At 32.7% G+C, this 27,069-nt stretch overlaps 2 protein-coding genes across 11 annotated transcripts in view; one reads left to right on the forward strand and one right to left on the reverse strand.

Moving 5' to 3' along the window:
- LOC143224255 (bromodomain-containing protein 3-like) overlaps positions 1-5,977 on the forward strand; it is an 81,810-nt gene extending 75,833 nt beyond the window's left edge. For 8 of the 9 annotated variants that reach the window (XM_076452682.1, XM_076452670.1, XM_076452697.1 and 5 more), the window contains 3 exons: positions 678-848; positions 1,137-1,262; positions 5,703-5,977. In XM_076452682.1, coding sequence (XP_076308797.1) covers positions 678-848; positions 1,137-1,262; positions 5,703-5,839 — 434 coding nt within the window. In that variant the 3' untranslated portion in view covers positions 5,840-5,977. The remainder of the gene's footprint in view (positions 1-677; positions 849-1,136; positions 1,263-5,702) is intronic. The other variant, XM_076452675.1, reaches the window with a different exon arrangement.
- An 18,072-nt stretch (positions 5,978-24,049) lies between these two features.
- Positions 24,050-27,069, reverse strand: part of JMJD6 (Bifunctional arginine demethylase and lysyl-hydroxylase PSR) — a 56,129-nt gene continuing 53,109 nt past the window's right edge. For both annotated transcript variants that reach the window (XM_076452723.1, XM_076452716.1), the window contains one exon: positions 24,050-26,655. In XM_076452723.1, coding sequence (XP_076308838.1) covers positions 26,598-26,655 — 58 coding nt within the window. In that variant the 3' untranslated portion in view covers positions 24,050-26,597. The remainder of the gene's footprint in view (positions 26,656-27,069) is intronic.

A 27,069-nucleotide genomic window follows, 5' to 3' on the forward strand; every position in this document is an offset into this window, starting at 1 on the left:
GTAAAAATTTTAATTCTCTTTACAAGAAACAATGTGATGTAATATGTCACTTCATAAATCAAAACCTTGGTATTCTGTTGGTTGTAAATAGTACATTATTTAATATCAGAGAAAACTATTAGCAATTTCTTTAAGAGAGGATATGGCAGGTGAGCATGTCAAGAGGAGCCTGATTGTTTATTTCATAGCTTTTTAACCAAATAAAATTGAAGGTTATGAAAATTGTTTTTCCAGAACAATGATGATGTTATAATGAGTAATTTATATTAAATTGCATAATTTGTAACTAAATAAGACGAGGAGATACCTTGACAGCAAATGTCACAATTCCCACAGTTGGAGAAAATTAGTTGTTTTTTTAGTATTGTCTTATACAGTTAAAAAATTAAAATTTATAAGAAGCTAAACTTTTGATTTTGAGATTTGTTTGTGTGTGAAGTTTATGTACCATGATAAGAAAATAGTTTATTTAAATTTTGATTTTAACTCGCTAAAATCATCCTTATATGTGTACAAAGTGATGCCTGTTGTGAAAGAGATACAGGGCTAAGAAAGTTTACTGGGAATATAATTTTCTTTCACTAGAACATATAATCTCAGGATTTTTTTTTATAATTCTGTAAAAATCTGCATTACATTGTTATAATTTTCTTATTTTTGTAATTTATATAATACAGGTGACAAATTAGGCAGAGTGGTTCATATCATTCAGTCCAGGGAACCTTCCCTTAGAGATTCCAATCCAGATGAGATAGAAATTGATTTTGAAACACTGAAGCCTTCAACACTTCGTGAACTAGAAGCATATGTAGCATCATGTTTAAGGAAAAAGCCAAGGAAACCTTACTGTAAGTCACATTATTTTATTCATTTTATTATAAAAACTGATGTATTTAGCTTTAAATATTAATGTATTGAACACAAAGAGTATTTGATTGTTTTTATGTTTTTACATTAAAATGTGAGAATTCAAATAAAATTATTTGTGCCTCTTTTTTGTTTTTAATTAAAATAACTTCATTTTATATATCTTCAGTTGTGCAACAAATTTTGAAATAAGAACATTCAAATGCCCTAACATTACACAGAAAATGTGAGAAAGACTTGAATTTTTTTTTATATATATATTAAACAAGCAGCAAAGAGCAAAACATCTGCCAAATCAAAAGAAGAACAGGTAAAGGAAAAAAAACAAGAACTGGAGAAACGGTTACAAGATGTTAATGGGCAATTAGGATCCTCCAAGAAACCCACAAAGAAAGGCATGTCTTTTCTCTCTGTGTTTTTATATATGTATATATTAAGTAAAACATTTTGTTTTTTTCAGCTTATAATTATGAAAATTGAATGGGTATTAACCCCATGAGTATGGGATTGATCCATTAGACTAAACTAGTACTGGAGAATTAACTCTTACTATAATTTTGTGCATCTTCACAAAATGTGGTAAGCTTGTTTGTAAATAGTAATAATCTCTTTATCACTCTTTGTATATATATATATGTATATATTTTATAAAATACTAGTCCACTAAAATACAGCTAAGACAGGTCACTTTGTAAAGACTAAAGGTCAGTTTTATATTACTGGGTGTGATAATATGAGTGCATTTGCACTGAATCATTATAACTTCTGTATTGTTAACCAGGAACAGCTGAAAGATCAATTTAATAAATGCATAATGTTATGAGATTTAAGCTATATGATCTAAACATTTTTGTTTTCTTGTTATAATTTTTAGCCATTTCAGAATGAAACAAACATAATTTATATTTATTTCCTAATTTTTTGTGGTGGTTATGAGATTGGCCAAATCTACCAAATATGTACAGAGATTTGTAAGTGAAAATAACATTAAATAAGAAGTTTTTCTTAAGAAACATTTGATAATTATCTGGATTTTATAATGATTTAATATGTGAAATTTGAATATTTTATGATACATAAGTATTTTTCAACTTAAAATGAAAATTATTTTGTATGTTGGATAGCCAACATATGAAAAGAAAAAAGGCACGAGAAAAACATTGCTTAACAAATCTTAATACGCAATAAAAATTTTTGATATTTTGCATAGGAAAGCAATGTAAAATTTACTGATAATATGGTAGTTTTCATGAATATACATTTACTAATTTAAATGTTATAGCATGAAAACTAACAAGCTCAAAATGGTTACAAGGTCAGTCCTAGGACTGAGCTCATGCTGGAAGAAGAAGAAAAAAAAAATTGACTTAGTTGATTGCATATATGCAGGTTCTGTATTTTTTCCAGATGCTGTTTATGAAATATGTTTATGAAGTTTAAAGCCCATTAGGATACAATATCTTACCTTTATTCACACGTGTAACTGTTCTTGTTTACAGCTGACCTCTGTATGCAGAACCTTGTCACGTTCTGTAAGTTTTGAGTTTTCTAATTTCTAATGGACCAGTGTGGCTCACTTCATCTCACATGTAATTCATCATTCGACTATCCTCCACCAATAACAGTGTGACACACCTTCCCAGTATATGAGATTCTGTCTTTTCAGTTTTACCAGACTGTCATTTCTCATTAGGCAGTAATCTGGAATGGAAGTATTATGGTCTCCCATACATATTCTTTTCTCAATGGGGATAACATTTCATGAGTATTCTTCAAATGCTTTTAAAGGATACTTCTTTATATCCCTCTCACTGGTCCCTTCACCTATTTAATGTGGGATTTTACCTATACATTTGATTAGAGGTGAGGTAATTTGATTGTAGAATACATAATAGCTCAAAGCAAGTGGCATGTGTCAACATTTTTGCATATGGAGTACTGAACTAAAATGGCTATACATGTGAGAGGGGTAAGTGCCTAGTGGAAATATATTTACAGTATAGGGAGATAATAACTTTTCTTTTACAGATAAATGTTGAAGCTATTGCTTTTTTATTTTATCTCTTTTAATTAATATTAACATGGGATTATTGTGTACTTACAGTTTTTATATTTTCTTTTCCTATAACTCAATTCATAGAGATTTGTCAAAAACCTGGTCAGTTTAACTCACTCTATAACCACCATGTAACATTAAAACTATAAATAGTGTAACTCTAAATATACTAGGTATATTTTCACAAAATTTGGTTTTTTGTAAATGTTACAAGTATGTTCTACACAAAAAAACAAATACAGAATTCTATGAACCGATTACTTTTGAAAGTTTGACATTTCGTCATCAAGGTCAGTTTGCTCCTGATGAAAAAAGGTCCACTTTTTGAAAGTTCTTAGGTTATAGATTTCTGTATTTCTGCATTAATTTTTAACTCTTATGTTTTCCTAATGTCAATACACAAAAGTCAGATTTTTTTAGCAAATTATTTTTACTGAGGATTTGTATGTGAAATTACAAAGTCTTGACTGCATCAGTTTGAATGAAAGTGTTTTCCAAGCTATGAAAAAAATACTTCTTTTCATTTTACAATATTCATATTTAATTTTAATGATACCTAGAGCCTTCTAAATTATTTTCAGAAGTTTTTTTGTAAAACTTTGTATTTGATCTCTTATTTTCATTACCTTAATGTGCAAATAAAAAAATAAATAGAAAATTATTAAATAAAATGGATTGTATTTTTTTTCTGTTAATGCATCATTTGTGACCACCTCTTCAATTAATGATATTCATAGTTTTAACTGCCAACTTTTTCATATCTGCTGTCTTTTAATTTTATGGTCTTACTGTCTTTTACAACATTTCCAGTTCATTTATCCAAGAAAAGTAATACATCACAGCAGGAACATACAGTGGAGCGCGCCATTAAGCCACGGACCAGTAAACCACGAAATCGCTTAAGCCGCTGTAGCAAGTCTTGTGAGCGAGGATTATCGCGGCTCACCGCTAATTTAAGAACGTATAAAAATGCGGCTTACGAATTTAATCCTGTCTTTATAACTTCAAGGGGATATTTAAAAAGGATTTGCTTTAATTTGGGAAATAAATATAATATATAATACAATAGAAATCGACCATTAATCTACCTTATCCGCTCTCTATGTCAGCCTTATGGAGGCCGCCATTGTTACCGAATCACACCTCTCCATACATTAAAGTTAATCCACGGTATATCCATGAAAAAAGTGATCAATAATTAAAGTATTATTTTTAATTAGATAATCTAATATTTTTATGGAACTGTATAAATATTGGCCACAAACCCAATAGAAATCACTTCAGTTTCTGAATTAATAGTGAGCATATCCCTACCCCATGAGTACCAAACGTAAACATGCATCGTATGACGTTCAGCAAAAGCTGAATGTCATAGAAAGAATACGAAATGGCGAAACTCGCGCGCTAAAGTTAGTAGAGAGTTAGGCATATCTGAGTCTACATTGCGTGGGTGGATTAAAGATGAGAATAAATTAAGAGCATTTCTTGATGAACTTGAGGGTGGTTTGAAACGCAAGAGAGCTAGAACAGCACAAGATCCTGAGTTAGACAAGGCAACGTTCAATGCATTTTGTGAAGCCAGAAACAATGGAATTTCCATATCTGGACCAGTTATTCAAGCACAAGCAGAGAAGCGGAGCTGTTGGCGACTTCGGCTTTTCAGTCACAAAGGTTTAAGCCGCGGTTAAGTAGGTTGATCCCCCCAAATACCGTGGCTTAACGGGGCTCCACTGTATTAGTAAATTCCATACTTTGTGGCATGAACTATGTGGGAATTTTGCATTTTAACACATAGCACACTAGGTCTCATTTTTTTCACTCTAGGTTTGCAATTCTAGAATAAACAAGATATATCAATCACTAGAATAGGATTTCTCAAAATTACTGTTACTTAACTGGTTTTATAACTAATGTATAAATAGGTTAAAAAATCCTATTAGTGCTATGAGCAGTAACCTTGCTCAACATACATCAGATACTTGTTTTTGACTGATGTCTGTTGCTACTAAATTAAAAAGTGCATTTGCAAGCTCGAAATTGAAGAAAAAAACCTTTTGTATTTGTTATAAACATGTGCATCAATCTACATATAATATCTGTGAAAAGAACAACTTGAACTAAAGTATCAAATAAAACTGATAACTGTTAATAAATTTTGAAATTACATTTATTTATTACTTTAATAAAACAAGTGCCAAATACACTAACCCATAGCAATGCAGTGTTATGATATTCTCTCTGTTCATCACCTAATTATTAACTTTAGATTGAATTGGTATGTTTAAAATATAAACCTGTCATTACTCTTGATTTTTAAAATGCAAGAATTGAGGTAATTGTTAAGCAACTTCAAACCAGTTGTCAAAATCTTGTGAAATATATCTGTTGAAAGTTAAATATTAGAGAATAATTTTATTTTTGGTCTACTGTTAACAGTACAGTTTTAGGAGTCATGTTAGCATTAGTCGGATACGTATATTTGTAGGACATAAAATTATGATATACATAAATTTAATGAATTAGTCTTGGTAATCAGAGATATGAAAAATAAACCATTTAGACTTTGAAATGTGTTTGTTGCTCACTAAACATTTCATTGCAAGTTGAAAATGATAAGATTTTGCTTCAACAAGTCAGTGAGGATAAAAGGAGAAGTAAATTAATCATCTGGATTTTTAATTTCTGACCTAGTTTAAGTTGTTTCTTCATAAATAGAAAAATGGCACTATGTTATATTTTTGCAGCTAGTAATTTATTTGAATATTTTTGTATTTTTCAGATTCTGAGAATTCTCATGTTGACATTAGTGGTCCAACCCGTCTAAGTGCCAGCAGTAGTAGTTCAAGTGATAGTGATAGTTCCAGTAGCAGCAGCACAAGTACCTCATCTGACAGTAGTGATTCCGAATCAGATTAGCTGGATCTTAGTTTTCAGGATGGACAATATTAGCATCGTGTGACTTATTGGCTCATTATTCTCAGTGTCTATTTGCAATACAGAATTTTGGATGCTATATCATAACTGAAGCCAAAATATAGAGACGACACTGCTGTAAGCTGTGTACAAATGTACATATGAAATACATCAACTGTAAAATAGTGACCATTTTGTGATATCAAAATTCATTGATTGATGGACAAAGGTTACTGTTGGTATTATGGTTCATCTAGTACAGGAAGAAATCTCAAGGTAAATATGTTTCTTCCTAAGATCTATTTCATACTCTTAGAATAAGATGGATTTTTAAAGTTTTGATTAGTTTATTTGAACATAAACAATACTGCAGAAAAACTAAAAATATTTTACTTTTATTCAGAATAACTGACAACGTCCTTACTCTGCTTGTTATTACATTAAAAATTGTGTGTGTGAAGGGACCAAAGTTTGCAATGCAACTGAATCATTTTTACTGTTTAAACGATAATAGTTGTGTTTCTTAAAGACTTTGTATGTATTTTCAACTCTGATTTCAAAAACACAAAATTTTTAGTTCGTGTGGTTAGGTTTAGAAAGTGAGTCTTAACTTACTCTTTGGCATCTATAAGGAAAATTGGATAAAATGAAATTAACAATAAATAAGTAGCACTTTTTCAGAAACAGTTATTTTCATTGAAGCTATATAATTTTGTAGATGTATTTTATTAGCACTAGTAATACATTACCCTTATTTCACATTAAGTTTATGTATAAAGAATCTGGAAATGATACAGTAACATGAAATGGTTGTTTAAATTTTTGGGGATTTTTAATTAGAAAATACAACATACATTTGAAAGCTTGCTGATATAGGTCTGTAACATTTTACCAATGGTTTATAAGTTATTTATTGTTTTGAAACGTGCAGACTATAGTTATCTTTTAAAACAAATGTTAATAATGTCGAGGGTTGTTTTATGTCTTGCAGTAAAGAAAATTATTTTCTTGTTTTCTTAAAGTTTGTTAATAGAAAGAACATTATTGAATAAAGTTTCAGAAATGCAGTTAAGCAATACATGTATGTTAGGTGAATTTATTGTCATATGCCATTTGACTTTGGTGCAGTTTTTATTAATCTATTTCTTAGTAAATCATCCCTTACTAGAAACTGGATTACAGTATTTTTGTGTATAGAAATCTTAGTATCATCATTTTCTAGTAAAAAGTAACTGTGTTATTGTTCCTTGGGATCACAACGGTTGAAACTAACAGGTGCATTCTTGGTAGTTTGATGTGAATTAGTAGCAAGTAAAATTTTTTTTGTCATTAAATTATATTGTGTGTTCTAAATTTTTTTACAAAAACAAGTTGTGCAAATACAGTATTTTTGAATTAATGATGCCCAGTGCTTATATTTAAATAAACATGAATGATGATTAAGACAAGTTTTGTGTATTTACATGAGAATTATCATATAAATTCATTAAAAAAAATCAATTTTAAAACATGCTGATGGAAAGATTTGTATAACATATAATGAAATGATCACAAAATAAGAATTTCATTTGCTATTTTTTTAAATTCAGACATATATTTAAAAATGCTTTGAGAGAGTAGTGCACCTTGAAGTATCTTCTGAGTCTTTAGTTGTTCATTTGGATGAACAATAATAACTGTTTTGTGAAAAAGTGTATACATTTCTGTGCGACGTGGGGGTAACAGTGTTTTTTTCGTGAATGTGATGAAATTTTGTGGTAGTTTGATTCTAAGTGTTATTTTATAATGAAAATATCCAAAATGTGACGAGCATAAATAATTTTTTCTTGGTTTTTGCATTATTGTTATTATTTACAGAATTGTATATGTTTTTGTTTTTTTTACTGTTGCTCTTTAAAATGTGCAAAGTGCTGAAAGTTGTATATAGTTAGGTTTTTCTTTGTATTTTTCTTTTGTTTTGTAACTGCCAGCTTAACTTAACATCACATTCACTAAAAATAGTTCAGCAGTTTAACTTATAAATAGTTCATCACATTTTCAAATACTTGGTTGTGAGAAGCAGAGAAATAAAAAAAACAACAAAAAACCTAAGGAGTGCAATGTTCTGTGGCCAATTATCTTATCTGTATGGCTTAAATAAAGTGACATAACCTTTTATGTACAGATGTCTGTATAGGTATTTGATAAATCTTTTTATCTTGTATTCTGCCTTAATATGTTGTCTGAATGTTTTGTTAATGATGACTTGAGGGATTCTTCAAAAATAAAATGGGTTCATGGCTGCAATCTGTATATATATATGTCTTTCTTGACAATAGTAGCTATTTCATTTCAGTCAGTAAATTGTATATATGTTAGTGCACTAGCATATAAACTGCACAATAAATAACATTCACTTGAAATAAACATGTTCCTAAACCAGTGAATTTGCCTGAAACAGCATTCGAAGATATTTATTAGCAGTTTAATATAAAGAAACTTCCTCTGAACATAAATATGAATAGGAGTAACATTTTGAGATACTTTTGTACTTAGTTTTGCTGTAATATTTCTGATTGACATCTATATTAATTTAATTAAGTAGCAAGTTGAGATGCTGCTAGTTCCAGTTGATTTTGAGTTTTATCTGTTGTTTTTTCAAATGCTCTCTGGAAGTTATTGAAGTATTTTGCCACTTAACATCAAATACTGTTGTTAGTGCTTAATGCTTTCTAGCCCCTCATTGGATATTTGGTACGTCTGAAGGTTTATAATGTTAAAAACCAAGTTTTAGTACCAGTGGTGGATACAGCACAGATAGCTTACTGTGTAGTTTTGTGCATAATAACAAACAAACAAATAATAATGCATTTTATTGCATTCAAGGTTTAAGTTGAAATAATTAATTAGGTGGTTTTATGCTATTTTGCAATGAAAGCAAAATGTTTTGGTAACTAATAAATAAAATCCCCTAAATAAATATTCTAAGGAAGTTATTGTAACTATGAGAGGTTTGTGCTGGAATTTACACAGTAGAGAACACTATTATTCCCCTGACTTTTTTCTGTCCTGCAATAGCTGAAACTGTCATAAAGAAGGATTCAATTATCATAAATGTTAACATCCTTATTAAAGTAGTTTCACAAATTCTTGACTGTTCTTTAGATGATAAGGTTGTGTTTTTTTTGTCATCGTGTCAGAACTAAAAGTTTTGAAAATTGTGCTTGAGGGATACTATCTTTGCATTCAAAATGAATTTTTTTTTTTAAATCTAATATTAGCTCACTAATTTACTTTCATGTTGTCTGAGTTAGTAATTGTGTAAACTTTTTGAGTGCTTTCTGATGATTAGTAAAGTTTCAAAATAATCATTTTTATGCATGACAACCACAGTTCTTCCTTTGTCTGCTGAAAGAACTTTGATTTTCGTATTTTTCAATATGTTGATTACATGCTGTTCTTGTTTAGTTATTGGGTTTTGTGTTATGTAAAATTCTGTTATTAAAGAAAACTTATCTTTACTCTCACTATTTTTGTTGTCAGATAATGAGATATTTTAGTTTTATACACTTAGTTTTTGGCAGGTTCCAGTTTGTTAGTGGGATGAATCAGTTTTTGGGTTATAGCAAAATTAAATTACCACACCAAGAACATCACTTGCTCAACTACAAGAGAGTGAAACAACTTTTTTTGATATATGAAAAAAATCCACCAAAAAGCAATTGATCTGTTGAAATGTGTAGTTTTATATATTTAATGTATAGTTTTCTGTATGGTGTATCAATAATATCAATAGAAGTTTTGTACAAATTATTTTAATGGTTGTTGTGAAGCTAGTCATGTTTTGTAGCTTGTGCACAAGTACATTTGAAATGACTGTAGTGTTAATTGTTATAGTAGTCGATTGATTTTGTTATTTTGATGATTTGTATTTTTGTTTATTGTATAGATCTTTCTAGTTTCTCTTCTCTTCATGCTGTAGAAAGAAGGGGGGGGTGTAATATCTTGACTATTTGGAAAGTATATATTGCCACTTTTTCAACATTCAATGTTTAGCCTCTTTAGATTTTCACATTTAGTTTTTATCACATTTGTACCTTGTAGGAATTGATACATATTATTTTGTTAAGACTTTCACTTATGTTTAAAAATTGTATCCATAGTACTATATTAGTAAGCACAGCAACTGAACATAAATTCATAAATCTGTTTCGATAATTCAAACCATAGTGGCTTCACAGCAGTGAACCAATTCTTTCTAAAAGTCAACATCTACAGCTTGCTGAAATGAACATATATTTCACTGATTCCAGTGTCTTATGCTGGTTTGAACAAATTGGACAAATACCAGCATGGTTTTGTTCACACATACCCAATAAACATGATATATGTGTAAAATGAGATATTACTGATTGATGCTGTGATTGTCAAATACTGCCACCAGACATTTACATAGTGTTTTTCTGGAGCCTCAAATATTTCATGTTATAACCACCAATTTAAAATGAATGAGCTTTTCTTATTTCTAATCTTATGCACTAATGGTGGTGATTATTTATGCAAGTAAGGTTCTCCATCTTAACTCTGGTTGGGAGTTGATAACCATGTTCCATATTCCCACTTTTGCTCTTCCTCCCAAGAAAAATCACGTTTGTTGAGTGTTTCAGGTGCACTGGCATACTTTTTACATTAAAAAGTTCAACAGAAAAGTGATCATCAGGATAACTGGCCCTTAACTGATACCATCTTGTTGTTTGTTTCAGACCTTGAATAAGAAGTTGAGCTATAAAGTTTTGTAAGTGTAAACTGCAGTCTTGTCAAAAACCTTGGAGGGAATAAATATTTTTGGAGCAGTGTATCTTAGCCAGTTCATTTTGGCACTGTTGTGACATCCATTGTGTCGTGATACATTTGATGATGTGATTATTTGAAGACATGATGTGTTCACTGATTTTTCCTAGTTTTTCAACAACAGAAAAATTTCTTGTATTATGCCTGGGTTATAAACCATATAAGTTCTGGCTCCAATCTAGTTTCTTCATTAAATAAGGAATATTTTGTTTAGGAATGTTTGGGGTGGTTCAGTGTTATAGATAACATTATTTTTTATATAATCACAAATAAAAACTAACAAAACATTCTTTAATGGATTAAATCAACAATTAGAAAAAAAAATGTTACTTTTGTGTTTATGGCTGTAGTTTTATTTGCAAGAAATTTTGTTATAAACATTGTCTACATTTTTTAATGAGTAGGCATTCTTACCATGCCACCTTGTTGTCTAGTGTGTCAACTGAGTATGGGTTTGAAACTGTAAAAGCTGTGGGACATTGAATTTTTGGATTATGATTGTAGCACATTTGAAACCTCTGGACATCTGCACATTCTCTTGCAGTTAGGCTTCAGAACATTGCCTTCTGGTTGTAAAGAATATCTTACTTGTCACAACTGCAGTAGTTAATTTCAAAAAAAGGTTTTGATGATATGCCAAATTAATACATTTTTAATATTTGGAGACTTCATGATCAAATTCTTATTTTTCTAACTTTATGTTAAACATGGGTATTATCCTTTTTAACTTTTGTGACAGGTTATGTATTTGTGCTGTGTTGTTGTTAGAACTTTCAGCCATCATTTACTTTGTGAATAAGGTTGATGCATTTGATTATTAAGAAGTAGAAGTAAACTTGATGTTGGTTTTTATTAAAAATGGGTATGACCATTTCATCTTATGTATTCTAATGTATGCATATAAAAATATCATAATTCTTTGTCATCTCGTATTTTTGTGATTTTATTGTATGTGTTCTTACCACCTTCACATAACATCATTTACTGTATACAATGTGAGATATTAAAATAAGTTTCAGGTGGAATGTTTGTTATGTTTTGATCATTTCCCCTCTTACCTTCTCTGAAGTAAGTGACAGGTAATTAGGTTGGTTTAATATGCTGTTGTAAGTACTTTATATTAAGGTTTATTTTTTTATTCAAAAAAATCTAACAAAACTTAAAAGTTTTAATATTTAAAAAGTCAGTGTTCATCATTATTCTTATTCAGTAACTTAAAACAACTTGAATTAATATCTGTATTCAATTTCTAACACACTTAAAACCAACATTTTGAAAACGAATAAAATAGTAAACTTAATGGTTGTTAGTTTAAAAGCAAAATGTGTGTAATCTCTTGTGCATAAAGTTACATAAATAATTCTTCATCCAAAGTATGCAGGCCTGGTGTTAAGGTTAGGCAACAGATAATTGCCAGTTACTTGAGAGCTCTAATATTAATAGAAGTGCAACCTTGATTTTTGTTTAGGGTGCCATTTAAGCTATTGCTAGTTTTGAAAGTACTTACAAGTGTCAGTTGTTTTATATTAGTTTAGGTTTACATTGGTTTGTTGTTCTCTCAATAATTCTAGACAGTCATTTGACATTATTTATAAAACCATTATAATTTGTTTAAAGAATTTATTGTTACTTTAATTTTATTTCACAAAGAATACTATGTATACAAATGAAGTTGCAAATACCTTTTATCAAAAACTTAACCAGATATTTCTTAAAAGTACACAAATAAGATATTCAACATTATTATAAAAAGCATGATTTTGATTTTGCATATGTGTGTGTCTGTATGGAAAAATCTTAAAGATATCCTATTACGGTTGTGTAACAGTTTTGCATTAATATACTTGAAAATCAGAAGATATTCTTTAGAAAATTTAATAATTTACTGTGTAGATAAAGAAATTGTCACAAGAACTAAGATTCACTAAAGATAAATTTATAATTAATTTTCAAGCTATGGTATAATGGCTTTAGAAACATAAAACATTTCTTTTGTTACTGCTTTTCGTGAAATAGAAAAAAATGATTAAATAAAAATTTTCCTTCAGGCTACAAACTCATACCATTACTCTGATCATACATTTTTTTATTTTATGGCAAGATAATTATCTTCAGAAGAATGAAATCAAATATTTTCTTCTTTCTAACATACTTTTTGTGGGTCTGCATTAAATTATTGGTAATTTCCAAAATAATAATACAAATTGGCACAGTGAACTATAAATTCATATTTTGACTTCTCCAGTATATGTAAAAAATAATAAAGCCAATTTATTGGAAATGAAAATTGTGTGTGTGTATACATACATATTAATGGTCATTCCAAAATTTCTTTGATATATCATGAAAAAAAGTTTGTAATATTTTCTCCAACATGTATTATAGGAAACCTATGTTACAAGTCTTGATTACTGGATTGTCAAACTATGCTTGACTAATGATAGTTTTCTAAATCAGGTTATGCTTTGTTCAGTAGATTGGGACCATGTTAGAGAACTAGCAGGTATTTTTGCATTCATTTAGAAAAGAAAACTTCAGAAAGTTGATAATGAAAAATGCATGATTTATTTCAAATGAATAACCCTTAATCTGGAAAATAAACTGAAAGAATTATATATCCATTTGTTTTTTTTTTATGAAGTGGTAACGTTAATAATAAGTTTGTATAAATATCTAGATATTAGTTTGAAGGCACTATTTTTGTTTTAAAATAGCCTATTTTCTACTCTCCTCCTCTCCTTTCAGAATAATGATGCCAGTCCATGGATGTAGTTGTGCTACCTGTTAATCTACAGATTTTTTTAGCCTGACCCCACTCATTTTCTTAAGTTATGAATTCATTCAGTTTAGTAACATGAAATTCAAGTTTGTCATCAGAGGTAATAAGACAATTTCAGAATCATCACAAATGTTCTGTATATTTGTGTTCTAATATTTTTAAGTGATGCCTGACTGTTTGTTCAGAGAAGGTGCTATGTAGTTAGTGTAGTAACTGTTCAAGTGATTATAAATAATTTTGATTTTCAGTTTATTAAGAAGTGCATCTGTTCTTGTTTCAATACTTTCACAAATAACTGTCAAAATTCTTAAATTGTCATTTTGACTTTACAACTTATTCAGTTTATCAAATAAGTATGCAACTTAAAAAGGCACTTTTATCACTCCAGACTTGTATGTGAAAGAAAAATCTATTATTAACATTGTGTTTCAAAAATAAAAATTACATACTGAGGGCTTTAATGATTTGTGTTAATTTAGTTACACTTCAAAACCAAATAGCATAATGTAACAGCTTTTTCTGCATCAAAATATTCTTGCTCTCAGGTCATAAAGATTTCTTAAAATAGAGTATTTGCAGTTTATAAGATAGGGATATTCCTCATACTTAATAGCATTGGAAAAAGGGAATATGAGTCAATACAAAGCACTAGGACAATCTAGAAACAGACATCCAGTACGTTTTACCCTAGCCCTGACAAGAAAATTTGATATCTTGTAACAGTTGAGATCCAATGAACACAAAGGTTAGTGGTGAAAGCTGTCTATATGACCCAGGCAACAGTATGCAACATAATCAGAAGTAATCTGCACCTGAAAAACTGAAACAAGTTGCATGTTTGTAAGATGCATTAAGTAGCTGGAGAATGAAATTTGTATATACAGTATTCCATATATGGGCATACTAAGTAAAGTCACCGTTGTGGATTTTTGTGTGATCAGACTGTTTAAATGGATGTAAACTATTATTTTCTTATACTTAATGAATTATGGAAAGTGTACAGGTACGAGGGGTATGTTCTGAACATAACAGTACTTAGAGACAGTCAAATCGTCGTATTTGGAGGCCTGACATGGCCAGGTAGTTAAAGTACTTGACTCATAATCCGAGGGTCGCGGGTTCGAATCCCCGTTACACCAAACGTGTGAGGGTGTTATGATGTGATGATCAATCCTACTATTCGTTGGTAAAAGAGTAGCCCAAGAGTTGGCGGTGGGTGATGATGACTAGCTGTCCTCCCTCTAGTGTATTACTTATAATTTGGGATGGCTAACACAGGTAGCCCTATAGTAGTTTTTCACAAACATCTCAAAACAAGCAATGACAGTATGTGTATTTTATATAGCTGGCACCCCTTGTGATTTCTGTGTTAATGTGTCTTGAAGTAGTTTCTAATTGTGCTTATTGACTAGACTGTAGTATTTTCAGATAAACTGATTCCTCAAAGTGATAGGACCTGTAGATTAAAAAGAAATATATTATGAAGCAAATCCGAAGTTGAAGTTTTACTTTAAGGTTTTTACAGACTGAGAAATCAACATTATATACAATTACATAATCTCTCGGGTTGTTTGAAATACACATGTAATTGTTTTTCATTCCCATTAAACACAAGGGAAGTTTAAGACTCGAGATACAACCCGACCTACCAGTAAAAGCTCTACTTTGTCGCATAGTGTGTAGAACTTTCCGGTAACTTTTCACAGAAGATATCTTGGGTAAATAATACTGAACGAAAGGTCACTAGGATGAAAAAAGTAAAATTTAAATATGTATTGGACTTGACATTAGAATAAATTTATGTCGCCTCTATTAAAAAAAAACACGCATGACAACATAAATGAAAAAAAAAATTCAACTCAGTGTGCACATAGTGATCAAATTAACCTGTGTAAAGATTCCTAATTTAAACACATCCGAGGCTAAAGCATTTTTAAAGAAAGGTAATTAAAACGCCAAAATTAAAGACGTAAAATAAACCGTTACTAAATATATATATATTCACCAGAGAGAAAAAAGAGCCATTTAACATAAATATAATTTTAAAAAGTACTAAAATGGCCTGTGACAAAGATGTACAGACATAACTGATATACCTTTTTTCGTATAATAATAATGAAAAAATACACAATATAGCAAAATCACTAATATAAAATGAGCCCTTATGATATACATATATAAATGCTTGAACAGACCCCTTTAAAAATCGTATTGAAGTAATGTTTAACGTCATATCACAAATTATTAATTTAACATGTAATAAAAAAATACAAAATCATAAAATGTGCCTTTAAAAATCGTATTGAAATAATGTTTAACGTCATATCACAAATTATTAATTTAACGTGTAATAAAAAAATACAAAATCATAAAATGTGCCCCTCAAGAAGCTTATAATTAACAGTTCAAAAATAAAGCTATGAATATACACTATAAAAATCTATAACAAAATGCGAAATATTACAAAAACGGGAAAAATGAAATAAGTACACATAAAAACCAGCATTTTCAAAATACAGATCTGAAATTAACAATATGTATCACAATATATCAAATCGATACAAGTTGACCAGAAAATAAATACAAAAAATTAAGTACCGAGACGTTAACTCTGTTTGTGTTATTGAAGTAAATTAAGTAAAAACAAACTTAATTGGGTACCAGTTCTTCGAAGTAATAACTAGAGTAAAATGTTCAAGTAAATTTAAAATCATAATAAATAATTGTTGTTAAATAAATAATATTGCATTATTGATCAATATCCTAATTCCAATTTCCAAATGACTCCTAATAGTGATACGAAATTATAACTTACGAACTTAATCTAATTAACACCATAATATTTGATATTCATGCAGTTTTATAATTAATACAGCATTTCAGCTACGAACGTGGCTGGTACCACAGCTGACCTGAATGTCTCATTGTTGGAATACACTTAAACGAGCAGAGATACATACAGTTTACAGCACGTTCATAAATTGTAAAAAATCTACATCAAAATAAAAATATACAAACCTCGCATGTAGTCAGAAATTGCACATTTACCCAAAGCATCTGTGAAGCTCAACTTCAACAGCAGATCATCCAGAGTAGCAGCAGATTGTTGATTATCCGTTATTGATCATCGTGGTGATTGTTTGCTTTGTCCAGAACCCCTTGGATTTTGGCGAACTCGATTTGTAGTTGATTGATTTATTCCTTCAGTTATGGTGATGATATTTTGTCTTTTGAACTGGTTTTCCTTTGTGATGTGCTCCTTTCAGTGCCATTTCAGAATTGGAATTTACTATTGGCTGGGACAAGTGCTGACGAAAGTTGGTGGAGTTGTTGGGTCATGGGTTCTCTTGGATGGCAATGGTACAAGCAACATACAAGCGGAGGCCCCGTAGTTTATCTAAGCTATTAGTGGTAGTGGTCTTGTGGGGAAAATCCCTTCTATGCCATATACACCCTCATCTAGTTAGCCAAGTTGGTGCAGTTGATATGCAAAGTTGGCCTCTAGGTTCCAGCTCAATAAAACCCACATTTGGTCGTTTTCATTTTCGTATGCTTAACCAACAGACAGTTATGCTGCCTACTATAACACTGCAATGATAATGGCTACCATATTTCTTTCACTTCTATTTGCTACGTACACAGAATCCTAGGTCGAATAGAAAAGAAATTCCCCTATCCTTCAAGACAGGCTTAACCTAGGAATGCGTGTGGGGCTGAAGAGAAACAAGTTTCTGAGTGCCCCTAGTTTGTCTCTTGGGTTTTTCCCCTAGAAGTTTACAAACCAAAACTACTACCATGTTAATTTGACATTTGACTTCTACCATCGATCGGCCATGAAGCATACTGCCCGCAAGTTGAACAAAGCCAGGCCGTCTCACGCGTTCACAGGTTCTGCCCCTGACAAACGCCGAGCGCCTACAACTACTAGCTGGCGCTAGCACAGCACTTTCGTCATACGAGGAACCTAACACTTCAAGTCACGCTCTATTCACCATAACAGCATTGTCAGTAAGCTCCACCAAAGCTAATAATATCAATTCTGAACAGCGTTCTGCTGAGACTTCCGAGAATGCTAAAACCACCACTAACCCCACAACTACCAAGATGCCATCTGCAATCATAGTGGAAGGTGTTCCCACTACTCTACGGCAACCCCAGATTGCCTCTGAGCTTCGGCGACTCTTTCCAAGCGTCAAGTTTAGCAACGTGCGCCGCCTACCCCGTGGAGGTATAGTCATCAAAAGTGAAAGTCCTAGAGACTACGCCACGCTACTCATGTCATGGCCCCTTGACCCAAAGAGTACCTACGGACACGCTAAGAAAAACCCTAGTCATTCGTGGAATACCTGATGATACATCGTATCAGATTGATAAAGAACTACACTTACGAGAAATCAAATTCTCCAGCTTCTCGAGAATCCATTCTTTCAAGACCCAACAATTTACACTTTCAGTTAAGATTACCATCAATGATGTCAAACAAGCAACAACCATCCTGCAGAGTGGCATATTCTTTTAGTTCGACAGATTCAGAGCAGAAGAGCCCAACTTTCCATGCTGCTGCATTAAACCAGAGATTTACAGACTTACACAACCAAACATAAACCAAATCAACACTAGGAACGACGGGGACAAAAAGATTTGCCACGACAAAAAACTAAGATACAAACAACAGAAAAGACACCAACACCACAAACCATTGACTAATTTCATAATTAACAGATCTGACCAACAATTAATCATAGACGAGATACATCTACTTAACAAAGGGGTCCACTTCGCAATAACACCTAGGTAAGTCTTAACCAGAATCGTCATCACCTATACAAAAATAGTCACTATACCATATTATACATTTTCAAAACATTTATAACACCTTTAATAGAATACAAAGCCATGATAACATGCAACATTAACAAAAATCAAGTGTTACTACTAAAAAGACTAACAAAATCGAGTAATACGATTCGCACATCGCCTACCTCACAACACACCAGCAAGTTATGTTCAAAGACATACGAAAATTCTAATTTCTGAACGCTTAATTAAGCTAGCAAAAAATACTACAACAAATCCACTCACTGTAACTCACTCACTTCCGAAATCTTGGTGCAAATATTTATCCCCATTTTACTTTATCTAGAACAAACCCAACACATCATAACCCTTGTAATCTGTCATTTCACTAATCCATTATGTTTTCAGGTTTAATCCAATCTCCAGAACCAGCTCATCTTAAGGGCACTAGGCAGGCTTCATTTGGTCCCGTCCAGTGAAAGTGGGTTTTCTCGGGGAACTCTCGTTTCCCTCTACACTTAAATCTTAGGCATTCGATTTGTAGATCCCAGCAGAGGCAATTTGATCCATTAATCCATGCCCAGTCCTGCACTGGCTCGTTTGAGTTGGTATTTCGTCTGCCGACCTGCTTCTTCCTCAATTGGGCATTGACTTAGCTTTCACTCTATCAGCTGCCACGCCTCCCAGACTAGCATTAACCACATTCGTACTATACTTATTAATCCTTTTAACCCAAAATTATCAAGTCACGTAGTCAAAATTCTTAATTTCTACCAAGTGCAGGGTTGAAGGAGGACTGTTTAGCCTTCGAACACCCCTGGGGGCGAATATGTCCTCATAAATATTAATCTTATTAAAAAAAAAAACTGCCAGAATATATATATATAGACTTCTACCAAGCAAGGCTGTATTCTTGGCCGACCCGCAATCGTGCCATTACTCCAGCCTAGCCTGCTTCCCTTGTGCTGCCTTTGTCTCGTCTCTTTCATAATGCCCCATCTCACTTCATCACCTTAAACAAGTCAAATAAAACTACAAGAAAACTTCCACGTAAATAACCTTCCATGAGCGGGGACGAAGAGGAACCACAACGTTCCTGACCACCCCTGTTGGAGAGAGAATTCCTTAGACTTCTCTCTCTCTCTAAACTAAGCCCCTGCCAAGTTCGTTTGCATTTACTTCTACCAAGTGCGGGGTGAAGGAGGGCTGTTTAGTCTTCAAGCACCCTTGGGGTTAATATTTCCTCAGAAATATTGACTTTATTCCAAAACAACTGCCAATATTGTGTATGTATATACATACACTTAACTGAAATAGCATACAAATATTACTTAAAAGCAGAACACGGAAATGAACTGCATCACTATACAAATTAGCCAGCACTCTTACAAGATACACCTCACCATACAACATATTTTTACAGTCACAAATTACTCAATAAAATACACAACATAAAAAGGTGTATATATGTTTATGATTACACGTTTTTTCCCAGCTCTGTGGACACAGAACGGGTAGAATACTCGGTGCCTGTCCTGTGAAAGCGAGTTTTCTCGGAGCACTCCTGCCCCCTTCAACTGTGCCTGGACACGAAAGCCAAAAGGAGCAACAGAAGACCATCTGGTCTGAAAAAGCATGACCCACCGAGGATGGAAAACAGGTGGGATGCTTTGATAAGGAACGAAGTTTTGACGCATATAGTAAAAACAGTTGCAAACGGCAGAGGTGCAAAGAAGGTTCATGAGACTCTATGTATAAGCTCTGAACTGGGGAAGTGCAGAAAGCCCCAGTGCAGAGCCGAAGTCCTTGATGATGAATAGGGTCTAGCATCTTTAAAGCCCATGTTTTGGCAGACCCAGACCAGTGATCCATAGTCGAGTTTCGATCGAATAAGAGCACGATATATCTTTAGCATAAAACGTCGATCTGCTCCCCAAGTGAAGAGAGGGCACAGAGGATGTTCAGTGCTCTTGTACATTTGACCTGTAGCTGCTTGATGTGTGGTATAAAAGTCAGCTTACGGTCAAAGATAAGCTCCAAGAACATTGTCTCAGGGACCATAGGCAGCACAACTTCACCAATATGGAGTTCATGATCAGGGTGAATACCCTGTTGGTGGCAAAAGTGCATGGAAAGTTTTAGAGAGAGATAAGTTAAAGCCGTTCTCTGTGGTACACTTCAGTAAATGATTAAGGGCAGTCTATAGCTACCATTCAATATACCTCATGTTCGACGACTGACATGAGATGTGAAAGTCATCGACATAGAGCCCGTTCAGTGATGGCACTAAGTTTTATACTGAAAAGTGTGACACTCAAAACAGCCCTGAGAGACTCCAAGTTTCTGTAGAAAAGAACGAGGAAGTGTCGAACCCACACGACCTCAGAATCTCCTGTCCATGAAAAAATTAATAAAAATGTTCCCGTTTGTCTCTCCTTACAGGAAACATTTCTGAAACCTGCAAATACAGTCACCTTTCGGCAGTTTTCTTTATACAGAAATGACAGGCTGTGTGATGGACGAGTGGCCTAGGATAATTTCCGTAGATATCCCACACTTTCAAACTGCATCACTTTCCATCGGGCCCGTCATCTTGGATTAAGTTCATAAACAGCATATCTCCTACCATCAGTTCCAAATTCATATGGGACACGATTTGAGATGTCAGTGGGAAATATAGCTCTCAATTTTGCTCTCTGATGGCCAGGAAGTAGGTGATACTTGGAGAATTGCCGATACTCTAAGTAAAAGCTTTTACCGGGTATCTATAGCACTTCTGCTTCTTCTTCCATCTTCTTAGCCATCAAGACTCGGGCAGAGCAATCATCCCTTTCCTTTCGAGCTGATTTTCTCTATGCCTATAATCGTCCATTTACACTGGAATCTTTACACTCAAACTGGCCCTTCATTGGTTAGACCTGATGATATACACTATGAGATGCTGCGCCATCTATCTCCTGCTTCTCTTGTTACCCTACTGGTTGTTTTTAACTGGATCTGGCAGGAGAATGTTTTTCCCGATGCCTGGCACCAGGCTATTGTCCAGACTTTCTCCAAGCCTGGGAAGGATCTTCAGATTCCTTCAAACTACCATCCAATTTCTTTGATGACCTGTCTCTGTAAGACCTTAGATAGGATGGTTAATGCTCGTTTTGTTTGGTTCCTCGAATCAAACAACCTCCTCTAGCCCACCCAGTTTGGGTTCCAATGACAGTGCTCCACCATGAACTACCTGATTCGACTAGAAACATCAGTCAAAGAAGCCTTTCTCATACATCTTGTGTCAGTATTCTTTGACATTGAGAAGGCTTATGATACAACGTGGAGGTATGGCACGTTCAGATTAGAACGTAAACCTTGACAGTTCCATTGTATCATGGTGGCCATTTTTATTTACGTGTAGGCGAATTGGGTGGAGAACTCGTCTGTTTACGACCACGTTTTTCCTTACTGTCCTAATTCGAGGGAGGTCTTATCAACCTCCATGGATCCTGCCCTGGGTCGATTAGGCAGGTCTTTGCTGTTGGAAGAGGATTCCAGAGACTGAGGACGTGAACGAATGATTGTTTTGCATCTTGGGGTGGGAGAAGATGTATCTGAGGAAATGCCTGTACCTGGAATCAAAGGATGTTCATCTTGGGGTATGGTGGAATGTATATAAGGGACAGAGATAGTTGTTGAAGTTCATTCATCAACCTTTTTAACCAAGGAGATCAAAAGGCTTTTCATTTGTTTGGAGAACGATTCTTTTGGAGTCACAGAGAGATCTGTCTGCACTCCCAATGTAGTTGTGGAATGAAGTGCAGCATACATCCGAAATGAGGTGGTGGACAGCAATTTTCGAGCCTCAGGATAAGTGATGTCATGAATCGTTTTCAAACATTATACCTCTTTTTCTTCTAACCATTTAGGGCAAGAACAAAAGTAGGATGGGTGAGAGCCATTGCAATTGATGCAATGAGTCTGTTTCACACTTGCATGCATCATGGTCCTTGCCCCTGCAACGAGTACACAACAAGGAACCATGACATGACATCTTTGAGTGACCAAACAGTTGACACTGGAAATATTGGAAAGGGTGTGGAATGTATAGCCATACCTTGCAATTAAGATATCCAGCCTTGATGGTGGCAGGTGGACATGGTGACATAAATGTGAGAATGAGGAGATTGGCCAGCACCATAATTCCATCTTTGTGAGTGGATATATGCCTCACTGCAGAAACTCCTTCAGTGGAGAAATCAGCAAGAATCTCCTACTCTGGGATGTTCTTCAAATCCCTCTCAACAATAACTCCTCATGGTGAATTCAAAGTAGCATGAGGTGTAATCTGAATAGGTATATCCCTAATCAACTTTGAATGCAAGAGAAGTACATTGTGTTGGGATGTGGATGTTTCCACCAACGTCACCAGATTGAAGCTTCTTTACTGACTTTGGAGAGCCAGCAAGTCCCTTCTGAATGCAAAAGGCAGACATTTGCACTAAATATTTGTTTTAAAGAGAATTTAGTTTAAGAAAATGAGATACAACAGGTGTTACAGATGTTGAAGACTGCTGCTCAGAATCTTCAAGATGTGGTCATTTACCTATTGCTGTTTTTTCACTATTTTATTAAGATTTGTAATTGGAGTGTCCAATGAAGAGAGGGAAATTTCAGTGCCCACTGACCCCACCCACCATGTGGTCCTACGAGGGGATACACTACTATATTAAACAAGGACACTGCAGCAATGCCAGGGTTTCATGAGCACTATACCCAAACACCAGCATCAGATACAATGTCCACAACACATGTTGAGAACATCCAACACTGGTACTTGGTTGACCCAAGCCCGATTGGACCATTCGACTGACCCAAGGAGGGCCACCCCAAGGCTGCCCGTCTGCAGGAATTGAAGGCCAAAGTGGTGTGTTCAGGTTGGGCCCCTCAACCACCAGGATCCTCTCCTCCTAGGGTGGCCATGTACAGCAAACACATGGGTGGATCTTTAGATCCCAGAGGAGGTAAACTGAAAGAACAGAACCTTCCCTGGGAGGTCTCCTCACCATGTACAGGAATCCACACTGAGGGGCAGGAAATTGAATCTCTGACATTCAGATTTACAGATGTCCCACCTTGGACCTGAGCAGTTAGAATAATGTATAATACGAGGGCAAAACAATAGTTACGACTATATACAGAGATGAATGATTGGACGAGATGACTAATATTAAAAGAGAGGCTTGAATACCTTTAACAAAGATTGACACTTCAAAAGTATGAGTTGAGTTTGACAGAGCCTTTTGATGTTCTTGGTCAGTACAAAAAAATTATTCTTGGAGAAAGGAATGTTTAAGCCTGAATTTGACACAGCTCTTCAAATATGAACTGAACTTTATTATTTTCTTAAACTTAAACAGACAGTTCACTTAAACCTGGAGAATGACCAGTTAGTAACGTGTAAGCATCTGTTTTATCAAAGTGCTTGCACCAACTATCAAATCCAAATGTTGAGACCCTAAATGAATTTTGTGGAATGCTAACATAAGGAAATTAAAAAAGTTATCATTAAAGTGGAAGTTTTAGCATTATGTTAAAATTTCACGATACACATCACCATTCTGGCGTTAGAGATTATGAAAACATATCATTGGTTGATCTAAAGAAGCAAAGGACAAAGTGTGGGGCATAATGTTTTGGATTTAATGTTTAAATATTTATTATGAGTATATCTAGAAAAATATTACTGTAGTTTAAGTAAATGTACATCATACTGAACAGTACAAATGTGTTACAATTCACAGATCTGTGTGAAAAAGACAAAGTAAAATAAAAGTTCTTTATTACTAAATATACTGTGAACAAGTTTGATCTTTACGTTCATTAAGACTGAGTGTTAGGTTTCACAAATGTCACGATATTCGAACCAGTCAGTAGCTGCTATTGGCTTCCAAATTATCACATTTTTATTTCTAGAGGCACATGGGATTTATATGGAAAAATGGAAAATGAATCATCTCTTTATATTTGAACTAGTTCTTATATTACAAATCCCAAGGTGTGCTAGATTTTCAATATTATTCATTAGGCATCTTAAAATATAAAGGAAAATTTTAATAAATTTGAAAAACGAAAGAAAAAGATTTGCAAAGAAAGCACACGTCAGCTATGATTATACAATAAGTCTTCATACTAGGAAGAAATGGGTGAAGAATTACCTTTTACAAGTGTTTTAGAATTAAATGTACTGCCAAAGAAATCTTTTTTTTAAGAGAGGCACTATAATGTCTGAAATTTACATATAATAGAAGATTCTATTAATATCAGTAAAAAAAAAAGCATTGCTGATAAAAATACATAAAATTCTGAAGTTATTTACACTACTTCTCTTTAATGTTTCTCACAAAAGAAGTGGCTGCACACTCCAATACAAAAGCACCTTTAGGAACAACAAATATACCTGATAATAGTTACTTAATGTCTCTGAATAACAAACTTTTTGTCTTTGAGGATTCTTTGGATTGTATCAAAAGTTAACCATAATCCTTTTACAGAAAAGATTTTAACAGCAAAAAAGAAAAATGTTACTGTTAGCCCTTTAATCCATTTTAAAATCTATGCTGAAAGAAAAACCTTAATATTTCTACATAATTCATATAAAATAAAAAGCAAATATTATGTAAAGACTCTAATTTTGTTTACTTTAAAATGCTCAATATTTTTGCTTTTGTAAATAAAAACACGATAAAAGATCACATTACTAGAAAAATATTGATTAATAGTACTGGAATAAATATACAATTTTAACACTGATCAATACGTATACATGCACAAAATTAGGGAATCAAATCATTAATATCTTACACATTATTAACTAATACTTATTATAGATTACCAGCTGTTAATAATATTGTCTCCAGATTAAAATTAAACCTTTAGTCTGAAATTAATGTGAGAAAACATTTTATGAAGATTTAATGTCATTATTAATGAAGAAACGCACCTTTAAAGATAAAGTAATATAAAAATTTATTAGTAGTGACTTATGAAGGAACACCAATGAGAAACTAGTAAAAGACTTCAATCTTTTTAAAGTTTGGTTTTAAGTGTGTGTGTGTGTGTGTGTGTGTGTGTGTGTGTAATATCAAGGTGATTAATAAACTAGATGCCATTAAAGATTTTTAGTTTTATTACAAATAACTAAACAACATGAGCAGATGTTGGATAAAAATAACACTTGATGTAAAAGGCAAACCTCAGAAAGGAATGTCATATTACAATAATTATTACAGAAATATTACTAATCTTTGTGAAACACATACATATGATTAAAAGGTTGTTGATCATTTTACAAAATTTAGAAGTGTAATTTTTCTCTGAAAGCTGTCATAACACAACAATCAAGGTTCAGAAACACTGCAGGAAGAGATGTTACCGTGGAGTTAATGTCTCACCATAACAAATTACAAATCATATATTACTTACTAGTTTGTAAAAATGAACATAATATCCAAATGTGTAAATAATCAATCTTACATTGCTTAATCCTTTCACCCAATTTCTTCCTTTAAAACATTTAACTTGAATTACACTAAATAATAAAAAAATAATAATGTTAAAATATAAACCCAGGAGCATTTTGAAAACTTCAAAAGGAGAAAAAAGATCAGCTGTTTAACTTGAATGTTTTTTTAGCTCTTTCAATAAGTTTTAAAATATCTATATCAAGTACTGACACAACATTTAGCACAGAATGTGCTATTCAGTTATTCCAAAGAAGGAAACTAATTTTTAAAAAAATAGGTGTTACTGCCATTTATTCCCATTTAAAAATTAAAAATGTAATGTTTGGTTTATTTAAAAAAAAAGAGCAAATAACTGTAAATCTACATATCAGAATTGAAATTCATTATCTTATGATCAAAACCTACAACATACCCACTTCTATACACTACAAAATCTGAACAAGCACTCAGTACCAGTTTCTTGATGAAGGTTTATTTTGTAACAAGACATTTAATCTAAACACAGTAAGTGGTTCTTAATTTCACATGATCTATCTGAATCCCTCCTTACTGAGTTGTAAACTGAATATGAAGGGAGATCAATATTTTTAAAATATGGATAAACAAAGCATACTTGATTCAGTTACAGATATTTTATCTGTTGTACCTAAGACTTCCAGTAGTTTAGTTATTCTGTAACAATTCCCTGACAGTTAAAACCTAACACTTGAAAAAAGAGGAAAGAAATTGAAGTGACTTAGAGATATCCACACATTCTATGACTCCTATATGTGGCAAATGAAACAAATGTATTATTGTCAATTTTGAAATTTGTTTTGCAAGCACTTAACATTAAAATTTAATTCTGCTATCGTCTATGTCTTCGCTGATCTTTATTCTCCTCATCTTGATTGACAGATCTTTTTCTGAAAGAGAAATTACAAAAAAAATAGTAATAAACCAAAACTCTAAAACATGGAAGATTGTTTATCCTCTGTAAAATGTAAACAAATGTCTATTAAATCTTTATTACAATGTCTTTTGTTCTTTTCTTTCTTTTAGTTATTAGATCTGATGCTTTGAGTTACTATGTAGAAATTATACACTTCCTAAATACACTCTGATGTCTTCAAAAAAATAAAAAAATTAAGCTGTTACATTTGAAAATGCTTAAGAAAACAACCTGAGGGGAATTCTGAGTTTTCAACTGGTTATTCAAATGTCATATATAGAATTAAGTGAAAATAACAGACTGTTTCCAAAAATCAAATGAGGTGAGCAGGGACCACTGTGTTTGATTCAGTATACTAGTGATATCTCATCATATAAAAATGATAGAA

The sequence above is a fragment of the Tachypleus tridentatus genome, chromosome 1 (assembly GCF_004210375.1).
Source record: "Tachypleus tridentatus isolate NWPU-2018 chromosome 1, ASM421037v1, whole genome shotgun sequence".
NCBI classification, from domain to species: Eukaryota; Metazoa; Arthropoda; class Merostomata; order Xiphosura; family Limulidae; genus Tachypleus; species Tachypleus tridentatus.